Here is a 25,602-nt window from a genome sequence, read left to right as displayed (position 1 = left end):
AATCAGAATGTTCTACACCCACAAGGATATAAGCTCTAATTTTTTTTTTCTCCTAGAATTACTGAATTTTGAGCATAAATTGGAAATTAGACTCTTAGGTCATAGAAGGTGGGATTCTAGCTGGAGTGAAAATTGAGTAAAGGCAGATCTGGAGAGGGGTTTAAAAGGGCATATGCTAAAAGCATGCCCTGCAGTTGTAACTCCTGTAGAAATAAAGCCTGCTTGGGACTTGAGGAGGTTCTGGTAATCGGTACCGTGCACCTGAAACAGTGATTTCTCTGCCTCAGAAAGGTTTGGGGGGCTCTGCTTCTCTAGGCAGAAAGAAGCTGGAAGATGGCACTTGTCCCTGGAAGTAGAGGACACTCAGATCATTTCAACTGCTCTGATTCTTCCCCCGCCTCTGGGAATCTGATCTTCTAATCTCCGACCACTTTAGGACATAACCTGTTGGGGAAATGAAATAGCTCCCTCCCCACTGCCACCCCCCTAAAAAATCAAGAAATAAGTATTCATTCAGCACAATGTGAAATCACTGCATTTGCTCTTTTATCCCAAAATGTAGGACAAACCAGCAATTCTTTCCTTCCTGGGCTACACCAGCCTCGGGCGTCCCTGGGAACTGTGAGATTTTGCGCTTGATGCAATGAGACCTGGGTTTCTGTCTTGACATTTGCTTGCTGGGTCACCTTGAGAAAATCACTGAACTCGTCTGAGCTTCTCCATCAATTACAAGAAGGCAGCAAGCCCGGCTCTGCCTGTATCACAGGGCTGCCGTGAGGTGTAAGCGAGATGACGTCCAGCAAAGTGCTTTGGTTCTGGAAAGTGTGGCTCAGATGTGAAGGGGTCGGGCCCTACGGTGGGAACTGCAAACCCAGGGGCCTGCCCGAGCCCAGCCAGCAGGAGAAGCTAGAGACCTGCCGGGGTACAGTCCTTCCACGGACATTATCGATTTTGCATATGTCAACGCAGGAAGATTCTTTGCTTCCATGGAGACGTAGGTTTTCATCAGTTTTGCTAAGACACAGGCCCCTCTTCTACTAGCTTTTGTTGGCTCGCTGTCCACGGGGCCCCGGGTGGACAGAAACGTTACACAAAATTTAGAGCAGAAGAACAATACCGAAGGCAGAGGCTACTCATGAGTTAATGTTTTCTCATTAACCAAAGGATTAGGTCTTAATTGTCCCCTGGGGTCAACGTAGCATCTAACTGGACATCCCCTTCCTACATGCTGACGTGCTCACTCATTTTATGTAGTCAAATGTGCAAAATTCCCAGGTAATTGGGGTTTTAACCGCCCTTTGCGGTTTTTCTTGGGCCCAGTTCATTATCAGAGTGGTGGCGTGGCACAATGGGAAGGCAGTATGAACGGGTTCTCCTCAATACTCAAGGGTTTGTCCTGGGTGTCTTCTGCTTGCCCTGCACATCTGTGCTGACCCTCCCGCCCACACCTGTGCCCGAGGAGACAGACCCGAGATCTAGGGATCCTACATCCTCTCCACCCTTTGTCTTCTGGCTTCCCCTCAGGTTTGTCCAAAGAGGATGGGCAAGTGGGAGGAGAGGGTGGTGGTGTATATTTTCTGCTGGCTCCTTTTCGGCCAGGGGGCCACGAATCCTGTGTCACTGTACCAGGGCGGGTGGCTCCTATGAAGAGGCCCTATCTTTATGGCACACCCTCGCCAGATTCTGGAAACTGCTTTCTCCCTGTTCCCCTTCATTGAAGGCTCCCTTTTTTTTTTTTTTTTTTTGAGATTTTATTTATTGATTCATGAGAGACACAGAGAGAGGCAGAGACACAGGCAGAGGGAGAAGCAGGCTCCATGCAGGGAGCCTGATGTGGTTCTTGATCCTAGGACACCGGGGTCATGCCCTGAGCCAAAGGCAGATGTTCAAGCATGGAACCATCGAGGTACCCCAGTAAAGGCTCCCTTCTGTCACCAGTCTCAGGTCCCTGCAATGTCCCCTGTTGGTTATTAAAAATCACTTCCACCTTTTCACTGTCCTTCTCCATCCGTTACCCAGTGGAGTGTGTTGGGGGTTTCCCGCCTGGTCACCAACTGACACAATAATATTTCACATCACTCGTTATCCGAATGGACCATTTTGAGTGGGTCCATGAGGGCCCAGTTCCAAATCAGAACCACAGGCGAACCTACCAAGCAGTCCTCGTGTGAGCACTCGGTAGACATTTGCCAGAAAGCAAGATTAACCTTTATTTAGTCACTCACAAACCTTAAAGAAATCAATACAGGCTCAAACACCTGTCCAAGGAGAAACACGAGTCTAACACACATGAACTAAACATTTTTTCCAACTTGCAACTAGGTGGTTGGCACTTTTCATAGAGGAGGTAAGGCTGAGATGCCACAATGGGGGTGTAGAGGAGTCAAATGAGTGTCAACATTGGTAACAATGGTAATTACAGCACAGTTGTTGACAGCTTGTTATTTGCCAGGTTCTAGGCTGTGCTCTGTGTATATACTGTCTCATTTACCCCTCACAACGTTTTGAGGTGGTTATGTTTCTACACCCATTTTGCAGATGAGAAAACTGAGGTTTAGAGATGTCAAGTGATTTCCTACATGAAGCAAGTGACTGGACCAGGCTCAACCCCAGATTTCATAACTACCTCTGGATTTCAGTAGGTTCCGAGTTTTCAAAGAAAGGAATGGTCAATGAGGACGGGAGTAGTCTAGAAAAATAAATATGGATTAACTAACATTGAGAAGCCAGGTATTTCAGAAATTGATATTTGAATCGAGCATCCCTGGACCACACTCTGGCTTTCTGGGGACAAGATGCTGTCAACAGTGGTTGCATGTGGCAGGTGGCCGTTTGTAACATTCTAGGAGGGCAAGAGGAGCTGCAGAGCCTGGTTTTATAATTTGTTTTATTTTACAACTAAAAGAGAAATTTTGCTTCTGAAAAAAGACCAAATTGCATATAAGAGCAATTCTCTTTAAAAAATTTTATTTTTTCCCTTCACAGAACTGAGATTTCCTTTTGGGGAACTACTTATTCCTGACTAAATACAGTCTGATAAGACTCTTATTTGTGTCCCCTACCCTCCAGTGTGGGGACAGGCCTGGGACTCAAACTGGTATGGTCTGACCGATGATGAATTGTGTACACATCTTTTGCCTCGTGACTTGGAAGCACCTTCCACCAAGAGACAGCATTTACATCTCTGCTGCTTGAGTCTGGGCTGGCCTTTTGACTTATTTGTCCAACAGAAGTGACCGCAGTGTAGTTCTGAGACTAGCCCACAAAAGGCCTCTTGGGTTTTTGTTCTCTGAACCCTGCCTCTACCATGGGACAGGCCCAGGCTGGTGTGCTGGACAAGTGAGAGAGAGAGAGAGGGAGAGAGAGCACATGGAGTAGTGCCAAGTCATGCCATCTGGAGCCTCGCAGAAGCAACCAGGCCTCAGTGAGCCTAGCCTAAATGGGCCCCCTGCAGGATCATGAGCTGAATAAGTGGTCCGTGTCTTAAGCTGCTAGTTCTAGGGATGAGATTTGTGCAGCCATCGCTAACTGCTCCAGGTGAGCCCATGATGCTCTCCTTCGTGGGACTTGCATCTCGAGCACAGAAGTCAAGAACATGAAGACATGTTTGGATGGTTAGTCCAGTGGTGGCACCTAGACAGACGGGTCTACGATTCTGATTTCTGGACTCAGGGTGGCATCGGCCTGTTTGCAGCCTTCCAACTGCTTTGGGAGTGACTGGTAAACTCTCCATTGGAGTCCTTTCTGCCTAAGGTACAAAGTTTCACTTGCTCTTGCTTGCAGTCTAAGAATAGCCCTGTGCACAATTTGACGCGGTCATCTAAGACCAAGACCAGGAAGGGGGGGGGGGGGAAGGTGTTGCAGGCAAGCTGCAGGAGCAGATACTCAGGGACAGGAACCTGTCACCCAGTGCTGCATGGCCACAGCCCCCTCTGGCTGGGCACCGGGCAGCTCTCGCTCTAAGAGCTCTGACAAAATCCCAGCCTGCAGATACTCGCTGCTCGCCCGCTACAGAGCTACAGGGTGTGGCAGCAGTTATCCCTTCTCTTGTCACCTCCCTACTAAGTCAACTGAATTATCTGGGGATTTATCAGGCTGTACAATGTGTCCTGATTGGATTACAGGGAATCCTATTTTTTAAAAAAAGATCTTCTGAGAAAGATGCTGTTACAATGAGCTATTCTTGGCCTTTGCACATGCTGTTCCCTTTACCTGGAGCATCCTTGTCTACTGCTCCCCACATCACCCCTCCACCTGTCCTCCTCTCAGCCCTGGCATGCCTCGCCCTTTTCTAACTATCCAGGACTGGCTTTGGCCATTCTCCTCTGGCTCCCAGGGCTAGAGCAGCATCACACCATGTCCCAAACATCTGTTTACTTGACTATCCGCCTCTATATCGTGAGCTTCCAGAGTTTCAAGTTTTGTGCGTTTTAAAATCATTTCACTCTCATTTCAAATAATCAGACAAAAATGGAAACCACAGGAGTCAGATATACTGGATTCAGACAAGTAACTATATCAGCAATCTTGGCCAATCAACTGATGAGAACTTTCTAGGTGTTGTGTAGGCCATGGGGCAGATCTAGCCTGGAGACTAGTCTTGTCTGGCCTGTAGAAGGTTAATATGTGATGGTTTAATTGCCACCCCCTAACTATTGTGACTGTATATCTGAATTTCCAGTTTCTCTCAAAACATCGGAAGATCAGCCACTCTGGGTCTGTTTCTGTGCAGCAACAACCATTGCATTATTGGTTCGGGTTAGGGCTAGGGTTAGGATTAGAGTCCTCTACAGATGGAGTGTGAGCTCCCTCCCCAGGTCACCAAGGGCCCCCCGGGCTCATCTCATTACTGCAGTTAAGTTGATTTTAAGATGTTTTTGATGCTATGGTTATTACTGTCAAGAAAGTGGAAAAAAAAAAAGTATGTTGCCAGTCAACTCATGGTGCACCCCAAACTGGAGGGTGCATGCCGGTTTCATACATGTGTGAAGAAAGGAGCATCTCAGGAACACGGTATCTCCGTGATGCCTGCAGAAACTGGAGTTTGCCAAGTGATGTTTCATATCTTTTCCAGCATCCCTCTCTCTTTTTTGTCCATTTTAAACAAACAAACAAAAAAGAGTCTTTGTGTTTAATTCCAACCTTCTGATATTGGATTGTATTTTATAACAGGTGTTCGTATATCTCATTATACACATCATGGTATACAGGACGTATCATGATCTCCATTGTGATACATGATTTATCTCTACATAAATAGTACACATCCATGTATATCTTGTGCTTCACTCACACTACTCTGCGGGATAATCCCCAACCATTTCCATACCTATAACTATGTTAAATATTAAGCTTTTAAAATAACTAGAAGCCTATAGTTATCAGAAAAGCTATAAGATTAGTAAAATATTTGTGCTAGTCCACAATCCCTTATGTACAAATCAGAAATCCTAAAAGCTCTGAAAACCAAGTTTTTCTGAAAACCACTAATTCAGTTAGTGGAAAATCAGACCTGAACTGACTTGAGACATTTTAAAACTTAAAAAAAAAAAAAAAAAAAAAAAAACCTCCCTCAGTAATATTCACATTTCACAGCAGAATTATTTATATTTTTAAGTAAAGATGCTATTCCCAACCTCACTGGAGGTGCTATGTAATATATAGTATACGTATCATGTTCTCTTTCTAAAATCTGAAAAACTATGAATTTCAAAATGCATCTGCTCCAAAGAGTTTGAGGTGCAGACTTACTGATGTGTATGAATAAAGACACCAGCCTCCTCAGTGATGAAAGGCTATAGTCAAGAGTCAAACTGAGTTTTCCCTCAGCTTTTGTTCTACCTATTAGGTCAGGCTTGATAACACACATTATTTCTTTATTTTGTCCATTCCTGATCCATTTGGGTGACCATGTGCCAGTGTAATTGGACATCGTGGCTGCATAGGGATGGGCTCCTAATTCTCTCTTTTGACTCTAACCACAGAGGGAGAGAATATATAATGATAGAAAAAGCACACCCCATGCTCCCTCTGTTTTAATAGGGAATGTGCTGTCAGGAGAGAGTGATATGATAAGGCCTTACATAAATTGATGCTCTAACAATGTGTTGAGAATGGGAAAGGTAACATTTAATAAGCATGTTAGGGTAATTAGTTAAGTCACTTGTCAATTAACTAGATTACCTAATAGCTAATTTGTCTCTCGAAGCAGCAGGCTTTGTGAAAAAGCAGTCAAGAGAAACTTATTTTGAAAGGATGGCCTTCGCACATGAGTATATGTACGTGGGGCCGAGCATAGGGTGGCCGGTGTGGCCAGTGGGGGGGCCTCGGGGCTCCCCTGCTGGGAATCTCAGTTTTCTTATCTGCTGGGAAAAGACATTCTTTTTTCTTTTTGTTTCCTTTTGTAATCTTCTCTTCCTTTTCCTCCCTGCCTCTCTTCTCTTTCTCTCCTTCCTCCTCCCCTTCCTCTTCTTCCTCCTCCTTCTTTTTCTTTTTATTCTTTTTTTTTTTTTCCCTGTAAGTGACTTTACCTAGGTCAGAGGTCTGCAAACTTTTCCTTGGATAGGGCCAGCCAGGAAATAGGTTAGGGTCTGTGGGACAGGGGGCAACATGGAGGATGTTGAGCAGGTGCTTACTTCACAAGCAAGAAAACAAAATTTCACAAGTTTTTTCCCTACCTCTTAAACTGTGTAAAACTTACTCTTAGTTCACTGGCTGCACAAAACAGGCCATGGGACCAATTTGACCTACTGGTGTGGTTGACCCACTCTCGCTTCGGCCCATTGTTAAGTTGCTAATTTCCGCAGGTAACAAGGCTTTCCCAGTCACCTGGCCTCCTCACCCTGCCCCCCCTTCCACTCTCACAATCAGAGGCTCAGGGCACCGAGTCTGGGACCAAAGCACCCGGATTAGAATCGAATCCCAAAAAACAAGCAACCTTGGGCAAGTTACTTGGCCTCTCTGTGCTCCAGGGGCACCTCCCCAAGTAGAAAGACCCTTCCCACAGGATCACAGTGAGGATCGAAGTGCCCAAGTCAGCACTCAGCACAGTGCCTGGCACCTGGGCAGCGCGACCAAGGCTTCCACTTATTTCTATTGCTCTGACAGCGCAGAGAGAAGGAAGAAGGATGCCTCCCACTGCAAAGAAATGATTAGCAGAGTCTCTTCCCTGATCCCTGGAGATCTCTTCAGGGTTGGACTTGGTGCCCAAAGGGGAGCCGGAAGAGGGTATTCTCAGGCATTTTCCGAGTGCACTTAAGCAAACAGGATGCTGTAAACGTCTCTTTGGAGAAGGGGCCCCGCTGGTGGGTCTCACTTTTGCCTTGTGATTTATTGGGATCCTCTGCTTTTGTGCAGATAGGTTTTCCTGCCTCAGCTCTTCAACAATTGTGCTGCAAGTCATGCCCCGTACAGTACAAAGTCTGTCTCCGCGCCCTACATAATATGTGATGTGAAGAAGTGCTATTAAAGAGGCTTCCTGTTTCGGTTTCCTCACTGGCACCAGGAGCACTGTGGAAATCTCTAAAGCACTTACTTAGCATGCACAAACTGAAACCGAACCACAGCAAATCCGTGCATCCGCAGCTCAAGAACTTTCAATGCCCCTGGCAGAAAGTTCTCTCTTTCCTCTGCCTCTTTCTCCCGCTCCCTTTTGATGTCCTCCTTTCTTTCAGCCTCTCCCTGACAGTAAGTGCAATCACATCACACACAGCTTTCTTTGGAAAGCACCCCCCCCCTTTTTTTTAATGATCTGGCAGCCAGTAGACACTGAGGCCTTCCAGAAAAAATTTCAATCCCTCTTCCCACAGCTTCCGCAAGCCCCAGTGATAAATGACACCTCTCATTCTGTCACAGACAAGCAGCACAGACGGGGGACGTCAGTGATGGATGGCTCACCAGAACAGGAAATCAACTTTAAAAAAAAAAAAAAAAGAAACCCTAAAAGAGCTGACCAGGACATTGTCAGGGTCCTGCTCCAAAGGCCTCACCTAAGAGACAGTCTGAAAGAGACCGAGAAAGTTTTAGCTTAGGCGGGGAAGAAAAGTATGAGATCAAAACAAGCAGAAGAAATATGTATCCATGGAGAAGCTGGTGTCCAATAAGCCCCAGATTGCTTTGGCATTGTTTATTTCTTTGCGGTGCCCTGGATATTAGCCAAATTTTCACCTACTCTCGTGATTTATGGAGGAAAAGGTTGAGCCCTGCTCCGTGAGAATTCTATTTTCCTGCTGGAGCCTCAGAAAAAAGTGAGTCAAGATTTGTTTGTCAAGCCTAAATTACCCCATTTTACACTGCCCCCAACGAAAAGCAATAAAATTCCCAATGCCCCCCAAGGGATTCCCTCCACACAAAGATTGCCCCCTGAAGATTAACAACCTTGCCTTTTTATGTTGATGGCAATCACAGGAAGGAGCAGGAGGTGGCTTCTTTTTCTTGATGCTTATTTTTTTTCCTATTTCGCATCACACTCTTTTCTCCCTCCTCCCCACCCCCCCCAGTCCCCCACCAGTGATTTCCATATATTGCATTCAGTTGAAAACCTCTGCACTTAGATCCACTTGGGGTCACTTGATCAACTTGATTTAAAATTGAATCTGAGCACCCACTGGGCATCAGGTCTGTACCGGATCCAAAGCAAGAAACTAAGAAACAGATGGCTAGCTTCTTGCTAAGCAGGCAGAAACCCCCAACCTTGGCACTACTGACACTGAGTCAGGTAGTTCCTGTTGTGGGTGCTGGCCTGCGCACTGTGGGATGTTTAGTGGCATCCCCGGCCCCTACCCACTGAATACCATTAGCACACCCACCTCCGTCGCTTAGTCGTGACAATAAAAAATGTCCCCAGACAATGCCAAGTGTCTCCTGGGAAACAAAAGTGCCCCCCACCCCGTCCCAGTTGAGAACCACTGTTCAAGAAGTTTGAAATCAAGGCTCCAAAGGAAAATCACACTCATGGGATTTGTGGGGGACAACTGAAATTGGGGTAGATAATAAAATGCTAGATAATATGACATAGAAAATACATGCTACAGGAATTTAGAGACTTTCCAAAAGAGACATTTACCTCGATCAGGTGTGTGCAAGTGACTCAATTTAAGCAGCCTAACGAAAACAAAATCTTGTAAGATGCAGAGCCATCATTTATTTTGTGTAATCTTGTGCATCAATATGGCTGAACTAAGTATTGAGAAGCAGGTTAAACCTTAGTTTCAGATAAATCACGTTAAAACTAGTGAGATGGGGCAGCCCAGGTAGCTCAGCGGTTTCGTGCCGCCTTCGTCCCAGGGCCTGATCCTGGAGTCCCGGGATCGAGTCCCATGTTGAGCTTCCTGCATGGAACCTGCTTCTCCCTCTGCCTGTGTCTCTGCCTCTCTCTCTCTCCCTCTCTCTGTCTCTCATGAATAAATAAATAAAACTAAAAAAAAAAAAAAAAAACTAGCGAGATGGCAACCAACAGTCAAAAACCTCTTCTCTTTTCCAATGATATTAAGAAATGATGTTATTAAAGTTTTTTATAATTAATTAGTTATCATTTATTAAACATTATTAAACCTTTGTGATCATTTAAAGTTCTAAATTGGATTGAAGAAGGTAGGGCTAAAATTAAACTCTGTGTCTCATGCCTTCTTTGTAGATGATAAACACAAAATTGTTAACATGCAAATCTTCTAAATTCTAATAGAGCTTATACAGTGATATTAAAAACATCCTTTGATCTATCCAATAAAACATGGAATGAAAAGAAAGCTGAGCCCAGTTTCTAGACACCATATATAGTATCTAAGGCTCTTACCCACCCATTGTTGCCAACAGAGATCAAAGGTAATTTGGGAGACACAGACAGATTTATCCGTGTATAAAGCCAGTAATGGGAATCACAATGGAAGACAACACACACACACATACACATTTAGCTGAACTGTGATTGCAAAGAATCAAAATTTTAAAAACCAATGTAATTAACATCTCGGGCACAGAAAGCAACGTTAGCACGAAAATGGAAGAACAGATCTCAACAAATGGGGAAGAAAGATAGCCACTTCCATCAATTAGAAAGAACGCTGCAAATGCCTTATAAATACTGTTTAAGCTGCAGAATTACAAGATAAACAATTTAGGCTGTCATTATGGTATCAATACGGCTACCGAAACTCCTTCCATGAGGATGTTAAAAATGAGAGTACCCATCTTTATTGCCCCCCTCCGGGCCTCCCCAGAAACCAGCTGCTGGAATTTCTTCTTCACTGTCTTGGATTCTATCTTGGTCAACTTAAGACAGACCATCCTTTGTTCACACAACACTGCCTTGCCTATCAATGGGGATCCTAATCAAATTTTATGCTGTTATAGGACTTTTCTGTCTCATCCTCACCTCCTGGTCTTGCATCATGTTGAGGGCAATTACACATTTATTTATTACACATCCCCAAATATAAAACCGCAAAAACTATACCAAAGACAGCAGCTTTTCAATCATCCATCAAGATATACCAGTTTCAAAAGACAATCCCTGCACCACATCCTGAAGGTCATTACTCACTCTCGAAAGCTCATTTCAAAGGCCTCCTTCATCTCTTGATATCGTTAGATAGTGTGTGCGCCAAAGTGCTGCTTGGGGATCTCAATAACTCCACATTCTCCCTCTCAGAGCATGATTAGTGGGAGGTGCGGGCACCAATTTAGGCTGTGTCTACACAATGCCAAAACAGCCCGTAGAGAAATGAAACCGTCCATCACGCAACTGGCGGATTTAGCTACATGATGCCAAACGGCGTTGACTCATTTCCCCCCCTCCACTGCATTGACTGATTATCGGAGTGTGTTTTCAGTATCTGAGAATAGATCTGCTTAGCATGCTAGATGTGAAAGGGGCCACAGAGATGCCATCTGGTGGGGCTCAACTCTGGACACCTCTGCATAGGCTATTCACCCCCACCCTTTGCCTAACCCCATACATTTGAGCACCTGGATCCACTGTTTTTTGAAGCTTCAAGATCTTTTCCTGCCCTTTTTAGTTTCGTGGGCCCGTATACTATTTTCCAACTTTTAAGTTTTTCTTTAAGTTAGATATCATTCCAAGTGCTTTATAGGCATTACCTCACTCAATCATCATGGCCACCTTTGGAGGCAGGTGCCACTATTACCCACACTGGATGTTGGCAGTCCACTGTCTACATCTCCTGGGCAAGGACCTCTCTCTTCCCAGCATGTCATGGGAGCATTGGGCAAGCTAGAAAATGGTGGTGGATGGGAATGCCCCTGGAAGAAGCCCTTAGGTTACGGCAGATGGAGTTTTGGTGGAAAACTGTCCCAGCACCTTTACCCCTCATTTGGGACAACTCTGAGTTGCTACACTCGCCCCAGCAGCATCAAACCCCAGTTGTCCACAGTGGTTACTTGCTGGATCCTTCTATTCATATCTTTGCCTTCCCCGTCTTCCCCTCCACTCCCCTAGCAGTTTCTCCTGGGACCAACAACCAAAGAAAGCATTTGTTTCCAGGTTTCATTCCGGGGAAACACAAAGACAGCATTTTTAGACAGATAAGAAAATAGATGCATAGGCATTAAATATCTTGCTCAAGAATCAGAATTGCTCTGTTATTTTTGTGTCAGTACAAGGGTTTTCTTTTGGGCTCTTCTGCCCCAACTCCTGTCCTTTAAAAGAAGGTGAAGCTCCTCACAACCCTCTGCTTCCACCATGTTGTGGTCTGAGGACCATGGGACAAATCCTTCCTTACTCTTGTTTTGAGACTTGGGCATGAGCCTGCTTAAACCTTGGGATGTTGCAAATGTCATCGCTCTTCACTCATCCCCTTTGGGCTTTGTTTATCAGGATGCCCAGGCCTGAAATTTTGTCGCAGACATTACTCTAAAATTACATCCGTCCCAACTTCACTTTATTGTTCTAACAAATTTAATTTTGCTCTGGTTTCTTATCTTCTTTTTTAAACCATTATGATCTGTATTATTACATCTTGACTCAATTCTTTGAGGAGAAAGTTTATATATATAAATAAACTTCTATCTATATAAATGTAATATAAACATATAAATATATAAAGTAATATACAAAAATATATAATCACATAATGTGACACATATTTATATATGATCATATGTATTTGTATTACATATCATATATAATATTTAACTCATGTTTTATACATCTGTCACCACTTAGTACCGCAAATCTTGAGTCAATGTTTTTTTCCATATGACCTTCGGTATGGGCAACACAGCATCATATTTGGAGCACAGCTCAAGGGCCAGATTGTGTGAGCTCAAATCTCGGCTCCAGGGGATCTCTGGGTGGCTCAGCGGTTTGGTGCCTGCCTTTGGCCCAGGGCGCGATCTTGGAGTCCCGGGATTGAGTCCCGCATTGGGCTCCCGGAATGGAGCCTGCTTCGCCCACTGCCTGTGTCTCTCTCTGCCTCTCTCTCTCTCTCTCTATCTAAAAAAAGATATCTATCTTGAATATCTATGTCTATCATGAATAAATAAATCTAAAAAAAAAAATCTCAGCTCCACAAATTATCGGTCATTAGGTTAAGTTACTTAATAGCTCTGTGCCTCCAGTTTCCTCACCGGCATGACAGGAAATAATAATATTCAAGGCCACTGCAGGATTCAAGGAATTAAAATACATTGAGGGACCACGACAGTCCGGACCATGTATCAGACATTATACAGGCTTAGTGGCTAACATGACAAGGCAACTGTGCACCAAGATTAGGACAGGGATCTTTGGGAGGAATGTGCTTCTCGTGGGCTCCGGCAGTAGGTCTCACAGAAAATCAAGGCCACGCTGACTGTCCAGCTGCCGGCCATAAAGGGCCCCCCCTTCGTTTTTCACAAGTTTCCACCTTCGAATCTGTAAACATCAGATTTTAGTAAAGGTGGAGGATTCTGGGCTAAAGATCCGGATGGTTGCTGAGGCTTGTCAGGGACTGTGAATAAGATGCTTGGAGCGCCTTCCTTCCCATAGGCCCCTTAATAAATTCTGGCTCAAACGGTGGATGTGTTTTTCAATTCATATTCACACGTGCCTCCTCTGGGAAACAGCATTCGTGCAAAGAAACCGGGTTGGGGAGAGAAGCCCCCCAAACGCTTGTCCTAAGCGCCACGAAGCAGTGGGTCATGTCAGCGCCCACGGAGGCCGCGCTGCCCGATGCGAGGCGACACAACTCAAGCAATGCGATGTGACAGGACACCAGCGAGTAAGCAAAAAAACACTCTATTTTTGGCCCAAACCGCTCGTTATCATCTTCCATGCAAACCGCCGATTTGCGGTAGCCTTAAGTGGAGCAACTCTCTCTTGCATCCTATTACTGTTACAGGCTTGAGAGAACTTCTCAATGAACCAGCCTCTCCCGGGTTTTCTCAAATTTTTCCCATCTTGGAGATGCAATCCCTCCAACAGGGTGGGTCCCAACTCGGGCTGAGCACAGGGGCTGCCGACGCCTAACAACGCTTCGGAGTGAAATGAAGAGAATGAGGCAAGGCAGGATGTTGTTTTGAACTTGATCCGGGCGTTTGAACATTGGTCTTAATGCTGCCTGGCTGTGGGGCTCCTTCCTCGGGGTAACGAGAGCTCCCTGTAGCCCTGGAGCATCCACCTCCGCCTCCGCCATCTTCATTCCCGCCGCTTCCGGGGAGGCTCCTCACGTGACGCAGACCTCGCCAATCAGGAGGGAGCCTACCTCGGACCACGGTGATTGGCTAAAGCGTGGCCATGTGACCCGAGCAGGACCAATGAGATGCCACAAGCCCTTTCCTCCTGTGCATTTGGAAGAGAAGCAGGTGCAGGTGGTTTTTTGTCCTGGGTCTGAGCTAGAAGCTGCCTGGAGCATCTGCCCTCCCCTCCCCCCAGGGGTTCTGCAGGTGATGCTCACATAGAGGAAGGAAAACTCTAGAAAGAGTGTAAAGCAGAGTGATTTCACCCTGAAAGAGTGTAAAGCAGAGTGATTTCACCCTTTGGACCAAGCCAGCCCTGAGGCCAACTACTCCTGTACAGTTCAATCACATGAGTCCATTAACTCTATTTCCACCTTTTTTTTTTTTTTAAATCTTTTTCCTTAAACCATTTAGAGGTGAGTTTTGGACCACTGGCAATAGGAAAAAAAAAAGTCTTGATTCAGAGATGGCATGGAAAAGGCCACAGAAGATGAGTGTGGGCGGGCTTAAGACTTCCAAGCAGCATCCCCCCGCCCACCACGTGCACGCCTTGCTGCCCAAAGGTGCGGTTGGAACGCACGGGGTTGCAGCTGGTGCCACCTCGGCCCCCCGGCTCCCATCCGCGCCCCTCCCTGCTGATGGAGGCGCGGCGGCTTGCTCAGCCCCTCGCTCCCATCAGCCCAGGCACTTCATCACGCTGACACGCCGATATGCTGAATGAGTAAGTGCGAAGCACGGCGAGGTCACCGAGAAGTTAACCGAAGGGATTACAAGGCACGGTAGACACCCTTCGCCGGGGAGGGCCCTGGAAGGTTCCAGAGATGCAACGACCGGCGCTCAGGCCGGGTGCCCCTCGGCCGCGCACCCCGTTACAAGCCTGACAGTTGAGTTCTAAACAGTTAAATATGAAACTGTCAACAAGGTCCTGTCTTAATAACCAAACTTGAGGCCTTTTATCCTGGAAGATTTATGAAGTAATTTTAAAGAGATCCAAGCAAACATCTGTCAATAAATTGAATGCCGGCTACAGGATTTACAAGCAAGACAAGAATTTCTCATTAAGTGCACATTAACACGGTGGGGATCATAAATAGAAGGAGGCCAGGATGCGGAGCCTCTCAAGCTGTCATTAAAACACTATCTAAGAACTAATGAGGAAGTGATGGAAGGATACTAATGATGCCTTGGGCTCCCAACATTCGCCAGTCTTGGAAAGGGCTGGGCAGAAGCAGAGGACTCCAGGGAGCCTGGATGCTGGCCTGGAGTGGCTCCTTGCAGCTCATTCTGCTGTCTGCTCAGGAGCTGCTCCGCTCCTCTGTCCACCACGGAGATAGTAGGGCTCCCCAGGGGCTCACTGCACTATCCCCCCCAATGGAATCTAGTAGCTTCCAGACCCCCAGGATGATTAATTTCAAAAGGTCCCAAACACACACACACACACACACACACACACACACACATTCAACAATGTGTGTCCATGCCACCTACCTTCATGCAATATGCTCTGCTAAATAATGTTTCCACAGTGCAAGGGGGAAACCTCTGCAAATTTCTCTTTAGCTGAAACATACCTTTCATATGCAGAGACAAGGCTTCATCACTGACGCATGTGACAAAAGAGGGGATTTGGGAAAGGTCCTGAAGGATGAGGTGTCCCGTACCCTCCCCCCAACTTACCTCCTATTATAATTTATGATAACTTATCACTATTTTTACTTTCCTAATGATTATAAGTGTCATGTGCAAAACTTGGTCCTCTTTCTGGTTCCTTTGATAATTTTATGTCCGGTCCTTAAGCCATTTGATTATTTTGGGGGGATCAAAAAGAGATGAGTCTTTCCAGGATGCTTTATTTACTCCCAAGGCTCTCTATGTGCCCAGAGTGATCAGAGTGATGCGTAGATTAGAGTTATCAACAGTGGAAGGTAAGGGGAGTTGATTAGATTGGAAATGTGCAAAGGTCATTGGGAAGCTGGTTTGGGTGGTGAGGTAAGACAGGTTTGGTCAGGTGCCTGGCTGACCCAGGGAATATAGCTGGGGTGGCCAGTACAAGGAACTAAACCAGGAAGCCACTGACTTTGTGACTCAGGTCAAAACCACTATTCATCTTCTGGCTTTTTTTGTAATGCCCATATCATAATTTATTATTATATTAACACACTGTAATATAGCATCATATTATGTCGCTATATTTATATATCATTCCTTTTTCTCTTTGTCTTCTCACTTGAATAAACTTTTTTTTTTTAAGGCTTATGTATTTTAGAAAGACAGAGAGCACAAGTGGGGCATGGGGGAGTGCAGAGAAGGGGAGAGAAGCGGACTCCCCACTGCACATGGAGCCTGACTCGAAGCTCTATCTCACTACCCTGAGATCATGACTTGAGCCAGAATCAAGAGTGCGATGCTCAACTGACTGAGCCACCCAGACTCCTCTTGAATGAACTCTTTATGAGGACAAGAGCTGTTGTCTTGTTTAACACTGTGTCCCCAGAGCCTAGAACAGTATCTGGTATAGAGTAAATATCACTGGATATTTACTGAATGAATTAATGAATTAATGAACTAGAAACCCTGAGATCTAGTTAGATCAAATAGTGGCTGAATAAAGTACATGCTTGAATGAAAATGAAGAGGATGAGAGTAGATTTTTTTTTCTTTTAAGTAGGCACATGCCCAGCTTGGAGCCTAATCTGGGGCTTGAGCTCATGACCCTGGGATCAAGACCTGAACTGAGATCAAGAGTCAGATGCTTTACCGACTCAGCCACCCAGGCACCCTGAGAATAGATCTTTTTTTTTTTTTTAATAGATCATTTTTGAAGCAAGGGTCCTAAAATAATTACATGCTGAGAAACACACAAAAATCTTTTGAGATAACTAAAGCCAGTGGGTAAGATTTAGTATGATCCCCCCAAAATAATCAGATGGCTTAAGGACTGGACATAAAATTATCAAAGGAACTAGAAAGAGGGCCAAGTTTTGCACATGACACTTAATGATCATTAGGAAAGTAAAAATAGTGATAAGTTATCATAAATTATAATAGAAGTTTTGAGGCCTTGCCATGCCAGCCACTCTGCTCATCCCTTTATCTGATGCACTCTCTGATCACCATGCACTTGTATGGATAGTTGAAAGCAAAATGCTGGCCAGGTGCACAGATTTGCCTGATTTGTGTTGCATGGACAATGGGAATTCAAGGAAAGAAAGAAAATACTCCAGGCTGGCAAATGGTGTCACCGTAGGGCCGAGTGGGAACATAGTCAAAGGTAGGCACTTGTTTTGGAGGGGCTTTCCCTGGAAGTAGGCAACCTGATTTTCTCACGCCACCTTGCACAGTCCGTAACCTGCAAGGAAAAGCTGAGAGTCTGTTGGCCAAACAGATGGAAGATTCAGATGCCATTTATTCAAGAAACACCTAAATACCTACCCTTTGCCTGGCCCTGTCCTTGGGCTTAGGTACTGCACTGAACGAAATGACTCCATCCCTACTCTAGTGAAGTCGGAGTCTGGGAGGAAGGTAGAGAGCAAGCAATTATAATAAGTCTTACAAGTGTTACGAGAAGGCATCTGTGCTGCTGTATCACCGTTTAGTAAGGGTAAATGCTTCAGAGTAATTTAAGAAGAACAGATAGTTGCAGCTAAGTAGTTTGAGAAACACCATCAGAATAACTTTCTGAGATCCACTTAGCAGGGAGGATGGTGCATCGTGATGATTTTCTTTTGGCAGATGTGTTGTGTGTGAGACCTCACTTTTCTACACATACCCTCCCATTGAAGAAAGAATCTGGCTTGATTTACTCAGCTGTTTCCTTCTTTATTTGTTCAGCAAACAGCTAAGCCCTTTCACTATGCCCATCAATGACCATTGGAGACAGATTTAGGTGCAGCTCAGTGAGGTTCATTAGTTCTGGGTATGGAAGTAGATACTGACTTAGACAGATGGCCAAAATATCAAGTATTGAAAGCCATACAGCAGAAAGTAGGAGCGCAGAGTCCTGGTGAATTCTCCCAAAGAATCCTAGAGAAGAGATGGGCTCATGTGAACTGGGTTTTGAAGGATGTGTAGAAGTCCACCAGGTAGAAAAATATAATCCAGACAAAAGGGATGTTATTTTTGTGGTGAGGGGAAAGGAAATGTACAAATATAAGAGCCTTAATATGTTTAGAAAACTATAAAATATTTGATGTGACTAACAGTGGAGAAGAAGTTCTTGTTGGTCTTGGGGAAGAAGGAGGGCAGGCACCAATGGGCCTATTTGCTATTCTAGGGAAACCAGTGGTGAAAGATCTTTAATGATGGGCAAAAGGGTTTGGACTTTGTTTCCCTGCTGGTGTTTTCCAAGGTTCAGTCATCTGCAGACCATCTTCACAATTTTGGCCATATGGGCCACTGATTTAGGGATTTATTTTTTTAGGCAGTCCGCTTAAGAAAAGCGCACTTTATTAAACTTATTTTAAAAGGAGGTTATAAGTGCCTATCAAGGATGGAAAATTAGGCTCAGCACCAATAAGATATAACTCTAAAATTAAATAACTCTTCAAATAAAATGTATTCATTTGTATATTTCCCCCAAATCATACACTGGTTTTCTGCGAACCTTGTTTGGAACTGTGGGAATCATAGTATTCTAAGGAATACACAATCAGATCAGAGCCTTGCTTTACAAAGATACTTCTGTTGCCAATAAGAGTGGATTCCAGGGCCTGGATGCACAGCGACCAGTTAGGAGATGATGATATTAATGCATCAGAAAGGTGACGAAGGTCTCGATGCAGCAGTGGAGGTGGCAGTGGAAAGGGGCCCATTTGAGAGCCATTTCAAAAGTAGACCAAACAGGATTTAGTGGCAGATAGGCCGGGGGAGAGAGGGATGATGGCAGTTGTGATGGGCCAGACGTGGCTCCTTAATGGAGGGGCAGTTCCTGACAGCCATTTACAAAGTCATTCCATTTATAGCAGAGTCATTCGCAGAAGCTAGAATCTTGAGCTGCCCAATGCATGAAGCACAGTTATGTAAGCTCCAGGAGCTGAATTCTTGGTGCCAGAGCCAGCAAGATTTTTCCTGGGGAAAACTATTTACTCGATATACAGTGTTTAGGATGAAAAGAAAGAAAGAAAGAAAGAAACGTGGCGATATATCCATCTGTCTGCCCAGCTGTAGATGCTACATGGCTAATGGAAGCGAACTTCCTGCTAGCAGATTTTCCCTTCTTCAATTTTTGGCTATGAAAGCGTCATCAACAATGACGAAGGCAAACAAATAATCACCAGAACATAACTACAGCGGGAAACTGAAGTAGATCATTGGTTCCCTGCATGTATTTTAAGTTTTTGGAACCCCAAGCCCCATCCCCCCGAACATGGTGGTGATGTGGAGCAGAAGGTGAGGGGAGATGTGTCCTCTCACCCACCTCTACCCCCATGAATAATCTCGACTATATTCATCAACTTTATCAGATAACTTATCATCTCTTCCCTTCTTTTTGCTTCTGTATATAAGACCTGAATATCTTCACTTAACAAGAGAAAAGGGGGCGGGGGAGTCTTAGCAGTCATTTAAATCAGTCAGAAAGAAAAATGGGGGGGGGGGGGAACATCCAAACATCTTTTTCTTCTTCTTTCTTTCTCAGTAGATTTTTTCATGTAATGGCGTAATGCGATGCCTTTCTTTGGGTAAAGCAATTTGCATCACTTAAAGGAGTGAAAGGAAACTATAATATCAAGTTTATCTAAACTACTAAGTGGAAAGCGGCTGGAAATTCTAACTAAAGCCAAGAGAAGCACAAGCTGATAGACATTTCCAACTGTTAGGGAGGAGGCTGGGTGGACAATGACTTTGAACTACCATAGTTGGACCACCTGCTTTGGCTGTTACCTGAAGAGGAGTTTTGGGTTCCTTTTCTGTAAGACAGGGCAAGAGTGCCCACTGCAGAGGGGGTCCTAGGAGAGGTGAGAAGATACTGGACATTGGTGTCCATCTCCATGCCTGGCACAGAGTAAAAAATAAAGTGTGTGGAAGGGGTCATTTTTGTTAGTCCTGGTAGTCCATCTGATGTTTCAGCTCAAATTAATTCTAAATTCTAATGATGGATTCTCTAATCTTTTGATTTTTCTTAATATTTGAATTTGGCAAATTCATGCACTAATATAAACTTTTCCTGAACCTGAAGTAGTAGAAATGGAATCCTAGAACAAGCATACCTAACTAGCACAATTACCAAGTCTCTACTCGTAGGAGAATGGATCACCCAATTTAAGGACCTCCATACAATGGAACACTCCTCAGCTAATATTAAAGAGGGACCATTGACAGATACTTTCGAAAAGTATCACGGAAGTGTTGAATCACTATATTTTACACCTGACTAATATAACTCTGCATATTAACTACTGGAATTTAAGTTGAATTAAGAGAAAAAAAAGTATCACGTGTCACACAGGCATTATGCTGCTTGAAGGAAGCCAGTCACTAAAGGTTAATTGCTGTAGAATTCTATATATATACATTATGAAAACCCCCAGAACTATGGTGAAGGAGAACAGATTGGTGGGTGACAGGGAAGAGGGGTGGATGGAGAGTGGCGTTATAGCGGGAAGGAGGAGGAAGGTGCCTGGAGTGAAGGGACTGTCTATATACTGATTGCTGTGGTCATAATACAAATTGATACAGGAATTAAAATTTATAGAACTGTACACCACCAGAAAAATTCAATTTCACCATATGACAATTTAAGAAGTAAAATAAAAAAAACCAAACACAAATGTCTTCACTCTTGGAAGATGCGTTCCATTTTACACACAGAGACAAAATCCAGAACCCCTCAAAAAGCAGTTGCCACAACTCTTGTGTGTGTGTGTGTGTGTGTGACATGTACGTGAGTGCATGTATGAACCCGAGAGAGAAAAGAAGTGTAAGTATCATGTATAACTTACATGAGTATGGAGTAAAGCGTGAAGCAGTTCCATCCAGGTTGTTGATTTGGATTAGGGGACAGAGGTGGAGTAGAGATGGGGCAGTGAGCATGCGATGGCCCAGAATGGGAGAGTCAAGCATAAAAAAGAGGGAAAAGGTGACTAATTACAATTTAAAAGGAGCAGCTATCATATGGTCCTATTTATGTAAAGTTATGCACATACGCACATGCATAGATACATAGTGCTGCACATACGGCTGTGTGGCGACAGACTGGAAGCGAGGTCATGCTGTCCCCTTGGGTAGGGAAAGCCAGTTTGGGAGTAATCTGTAAAGGATGCAAGTTTAGGAGTCTTATTTGAGAAGATACAGACGGATGAGTTAAAAACTCCATCGAAAGATGAATGGATAGGAAATATCAGAAAGGGAAACAGAACATGAAGACTCCTAACTCTGGGAAACAAACTAGGGGTGGTGGAAGGGGAGGAGGGCGGGGGGTGGGGGTGACTGGGTGGCGGGCACTGAGGGGAGCACTTGACGGGATGAGCACTGGGTGTTATTCTGTATGTTGGCAAATTGAACACCAATAAAAAATAAATTTATTATTAAAAAAATAAAAAATAAAATAAAAAATCAGAGATACATCAACTCTTGCATTTCAAAATGCCCAACTCTCCTCATTTCAGTTTGTAAGCAGGGAGAAGATAAAGTGTCAAATTGCTGGATAATCTTTATTGAGGCATGTAATGCTCCAGGTAAAATGAACACTGGAAATTCTGCAGTGTCAGAAGAAAAAAAAAAAGTTCTCTTTGGTACAAAACCGTTCAATTTATATCTCAACATGGTTTGCTAACATTAATTGGCTCATCCACCCAAACACTCCTTGTGGACAGTTTCAGAGGAAATATAATAATTTGGTCCATTTTCCACACAGACATGAGGATAGCAACGCAATGTCTTCATTTTTAGGTGTGGTGTGTACAGAGCATTTCTTTATATGGCGTCTCGCAGCATTGACACACTGACCAGGCCTGGTGAGTCCTGCCCGCCTTATAGGAAGGAAACCAAAGCTTATGGGAGACAGACAGTGAATGGCCTTTCATATGAGTAGAATGCCTTTAAATTTTCAAAGTATTTTTATGAATGTTGGGGCCTCCAGATAATATCAAGGACTGGCCCCTGAAACATGTAGCCTAGTTTTGTTTTGTTTTTTTTTAAGAAAAATGGAAACAAATCTATCAAAGAATGCAAGGACAGCATTCTTATAAAAGATCCTAAGAGGACAGACTGTTCAAATCTATTTGTTCTAGTACTAAAAAGATTAGGCTAAACAGACCTTTTGGTCCTGAACACGCCCCATAGTCAGTGTCAGGAATGTTGATAAGGATAAATCAAGAACACAGAGTATTAAACAACAGCAAAAAAAAAAAAAAAAAAAAAAACAAAAAAAACATAAAAAACCAAAAAAAAAAAAAATTAAAGGAACATGGAGTATTACTAGCTTTGAAACCACAGAATCTACAAAGTTAGGAAAAATTTCCCAGGACTATATTTGGCAATGTGATAGGATTTATTGGAATGGCTAGATATTCTGTTGGATTTTCATTGGTTTTTCTCAGAGGACTGAATATACATAGAAACTTGATATAAAGACACATGTACAAATATACATTTTCTTAAAAATAGAGCTTCCCGTCAAAGCTCTGTGTTCGGAATATAACGACCTGCCCACTGGTGTTATACCTGGCTCTTCGGCAGTCTGATTTTCCTTGAACAGAAGTCAGTGTTAGATTTTCCACATGGCATGTCCACCTTCTACCCCTGGGGCAAGACCGTGTCTACTGAAGAGGCGGACCGTGCGGAACAGATACAGGTCGGGGAGGCATGGCAGCTAGCTCGAACTGGGTACACTGCTCTTATGGCTGTCCATGTAGCTGCTGAGCTATAGGGAAAATGAGATTAATTACAGGAAATGGAGACACATCAAAGGCAAGGAAATAGCAGATCAGAGCTTCTGTCTAAAGGGACCAAGTTGAGAACAAATGGGAGTCAGGTGGAAGTTAACAATGACAGAAGTCAAAACAGAATGAAGTTCTGGAATGTTGGAAGGAGGTGAGCATCATGGAATCTAAGGGTTCAAGGAGGTGGGCACCTGTGGAAGAATTCTGGGGCTGGGCTCACGCCCAGGGAGGGAAAAGGAGGGCCAGGAAGGTGATATAATGCGTAATATAAAACCATAAAGCCTTGATTTTGCAACGCAGTCTGATGCTAGTGAGGGCAGGGAGAGAAAGGAGAGAGGGCAATGAACAGGTGCACACATGACGACAGGAAGGAAGCAAGGGTGTGAAGGGGTAGGGGCTGAAGGAGCCAATGAGTCAAAAAATAAAATTAACATGGATTCACAGGTAGACTGGAATGAACAGAGAATCCTGATAAATAAGTTGGTGCCAGGACAAGCTCATTAAGCTCGGGGTTCCGTCCCCAAATGATTTACTATTTCGTGAACCTGCTTCAGTCACGCTGGGCTGGGCGCCCAGTGATAAAGTGCCATCATACACAGACCCCAAGCAAGAGGAGACAGGTGTGGCGATGTGAATGTGGCACTGGGAGGGGACCAGGGAGAAAATGAAAACAGGGGGACAGGAATGGCAAACAGAAATCGAGAGAACAGAGAGAAATGGTGGTGGTGGTGGTGGTGGTGGTGGTGCTGGTGGTGGGAGGAGCTCTGGTTTTCTAAGATTAGAGTTTGGGGGGAGGATTCCTGTACTTGAGGATAGCAACAATTAACCAAGGCGAAAAGAATGCCAGAAGCCTTCTGGATTGGGAGGGAGGCTTCAAGGTATTTCGGGCACGTGCAAACCCAACCCTTGCCTGAAGTCTCAAGCTAGTGCCACTCTCAAAGTTTGGAACCATCTCTCAGGACCCAGGACACTGACATTCACAGGAAGGCCGTGCCACCAACATCCCATCCCAGGGGTGCTGAGCAATGGCTCTGCAGGGCCCATCTGTCATCCCCTTCCAGAGAGGAGGGCTCAGCCAGGGGCTCGAAGGCTAGCCACTCTTTACCCTCTGGCTCCCTCTCTCTTGCCTTCTGCTTCCCTTCACTTTCTCTCCCCATCACTCCCAATCTCAACCTCACTTGGCCCCTTTCTGTTTCTCTCTCTTCCGAAACACACACAGCTCTGCTTCCAACCAGGCAAAGTTGTGCTTGGGCCCCTGGAAGACCGGTTGCCAGTGTGGTTCCTTTTTTGTCTTTTTCAGGGTCACTCAAGTGTAAGTGGTGCAGAGGAACAGATTATAATGCAGCCCCAATTAAAGTCTTTGGATGTCACAACGCACTAACGTCAACATCTCGTCTTAGCAGCAGCACAGGAGTAGGAAAAAGGAAAGTTGATCTTTGTTTTTTGTTTTCTTTTCCAAAATCCAAAAGCCTTTACAGAAGAGACTTCTTAAAAACTCGCCGCAGAAAGACCATTGCGAGACAAGACAGCGTGTGGGAATGCGCAAAATAATACAAATGTGGAGCTCCCAGGAAGCCACCTCTAAGGATGGGATGGATTTGATGAGCGACTCATCAGAGGACCCGGATGCTCAGCCTTTAACTTATTTTTGCAAAGCAGGTATTTTTGCAAACAAGAATTAGAGAATGGCCTCCAGCTAAATTGCAGGGAGTCCCTGAAGAGCAAACCCTCAGAGGGGAGAGTCACTGAAGAAGAAAATGAAGATGACAAGGCTGTTGCTTCTTAATAAACATGATCACATTTTCGGCATGCATTATTTATTACTTTTCTTTCACTGATTTATTGTCCTAAAACATGTAATCTAATATGGAGAGGAGCACACACATGCCTTCACAGATGTCCCAGTGACTTTCTTGTATTTCACTTAGAGCAAAACGCATGACAACCCCAAACATTCGGGAGGTCTCAGTTTGATGTGACCGCTATAGACAACTGAAATCTGGGTTTTCTCCTCTTCTTCATCTCTTTTTTTTTCTCCTTCGTTGCAAGATACATAAATAGCACGAAATCATTATCATCAAGAGTGGTAACATCAGTTACTGCTTAGTAAGCAGCGTCTACAGGTCAGAGGCTTCATTAATGACATCACTGATCCTGCAGAAGAAAAGGGCCCCTCTCCCATTATGTCTGCACAGCAGCGAAGGCTCAGAGAGATTAAGTGACTTGCGGGAAATCACACAGCTAGAAATTGCTGAGCTGGGATTAGAGCCCTCATGTCTGGCTGCCGTTTTATTTATTTTTATTTTTATTTTTTTTCTTAAAAAATATTTTAAAAATTAAAAATATTTTTAAAAAATATTTTAAAAATTAAAAATATTTAAAAAAATATTTTAAAAATTAAAAATATTTTTTATATTTTAAAATATTTTTTTTTTTCTGGCTGCCGTTTTAATTGGTAAGTCACACTGTCTCTGTCCAAACTAACGAAGCCAATGAATGCAAGGCCCTGGATTTGAACCAGTTTTATGTGAATCCAGAACCTCAGATCTTTTCCACTAATCATATGGCCTTTCGACATATCAATTCCTCTGAAATCAGTCAACCCTGTGACTTACAAAAGAAAACAACAAAAAAGTTGTTTGGCTCTGCATCTACTCTGCCTCGTTTTTTTCTTTTTCTTTTTCTTCTCCTTTTTTCTGTTCGCTTTCTTCTGATACAGTTCACATACAATACACATGACCACTTCTCGAGCCTTTATATGGACTTAAATTCCCAGCATCCGCCATTAAGAAACTAATAACCATCATTAATAAGGAAACAAACTGTGCCACCATCAACCATACTGAGCTAAACTCCTCTCTTTTTTTTTTCTTTTTGCGACTGCTCCCCTTCTTCTGATGGGAATTAGACAGAAGCACGACTATGAATCTCTAAGAACATCTTTTGTTGGCTTTTCTTCCAAGAAGGAAATGGGTACAAAGTTAGTGCTGAGCTTTTCTGAAACTGTCGGCATGGGGTTGGTGACATGACCTGGGGAGGAGGACCTGAA

The 25,602-nt window shown here is 44.1% G+C and overlaps 2 protein-coding genes and 1 long non-coding RNA gene across 6 annotated transcripts in view; 1 reads left to right on the top strand and 2 right to left on the bottom strand.

Annotated features, from left to right (window-relative positions):
* The window catches only part of TSHZ2 (teashirt zinc finger homeobox 2), a 443,868-nt gene that overhangs the window by 274,568 nt on the left and 143,698 nt on the right, over positions 1-25,602 (bottom strand). The window lies entirely within an intron of this gene.
* Positions 13,014-16,619, bottom strand: LOC144298535 (uncharacterized). Its single transcript, XR_013365462.1, has 2 exons — positions 13,941-16,619; positions 13,014-13,909 (listed from the first exon to the last, which is right to left on the bottom strand). It is a non-coding gene; the product is annotated as an uncharacterized LOC144298535 (long non-coding RNA).
* On the top strand, positions 13,950-24,366 carry LOC144298534 (uncharacterized). Of its 3 annotated transcripts, none has more exons than XR_013365461.1 (3): positions 14,105-14,751; positions 21,562-21,626; positions 23,854-24,366. XR_013365461.1 is itself a non-coding variant. In XM_077873604.1 (3 exons), the coding sequence occupies exons 1-3, from the start codon at positions 14,385-14,387 to the stop codon at positions 24,102-24,104; spliced, it is 327 nt and encodes a 108-aa protein (XP_077729730.1). In that variant the 5' UTR covers positions 14,221-14,384; the 3' UTR covers positions 24,105-24,366. The 3 variants fall into 3 exon arrangements, 1 of the variants encoding a protein (XP_077729730.1); XM_077873604.1 differs by having other exon boundaries at positions 14,221-14,395; XR_013365460.1 differs by lacking the exon at positions 21,562-21,626 and having other exon boundaries at positions 13,950-14,395.

The sequence above is a fragment of the Canis aureus genome, chromosome 26 (genome assembly GCF_053574225.1).
Source record: "Canis aureus isolate CA01 chromosome 26, VMU_Caureus_v.1.0, whole genome shotgun sequence".
Classification (NCBI taxonomy): domain Eukaryota; kingdom Metazoa; phylum Chordata; class Mammalia; order Carnivora; family Canidae; genus Canis; species Canis aureus.
Note: the sequence above shows the minus strand (reverse complement) of the source record. Positions and strands in the feature narration are given on the sequence as shown.

Coding starts and splice junctions, on each gene's coding strand:
- LOC144298534 (XM_077873604.1), top strand. Junction 21,627..23,853: donor TGACACACTGACCAGGCCTG/GTGAGTCCTGCC, acceptor TGTCTTTTTCAG/GGTCACTCAAGTGTAAGTGG.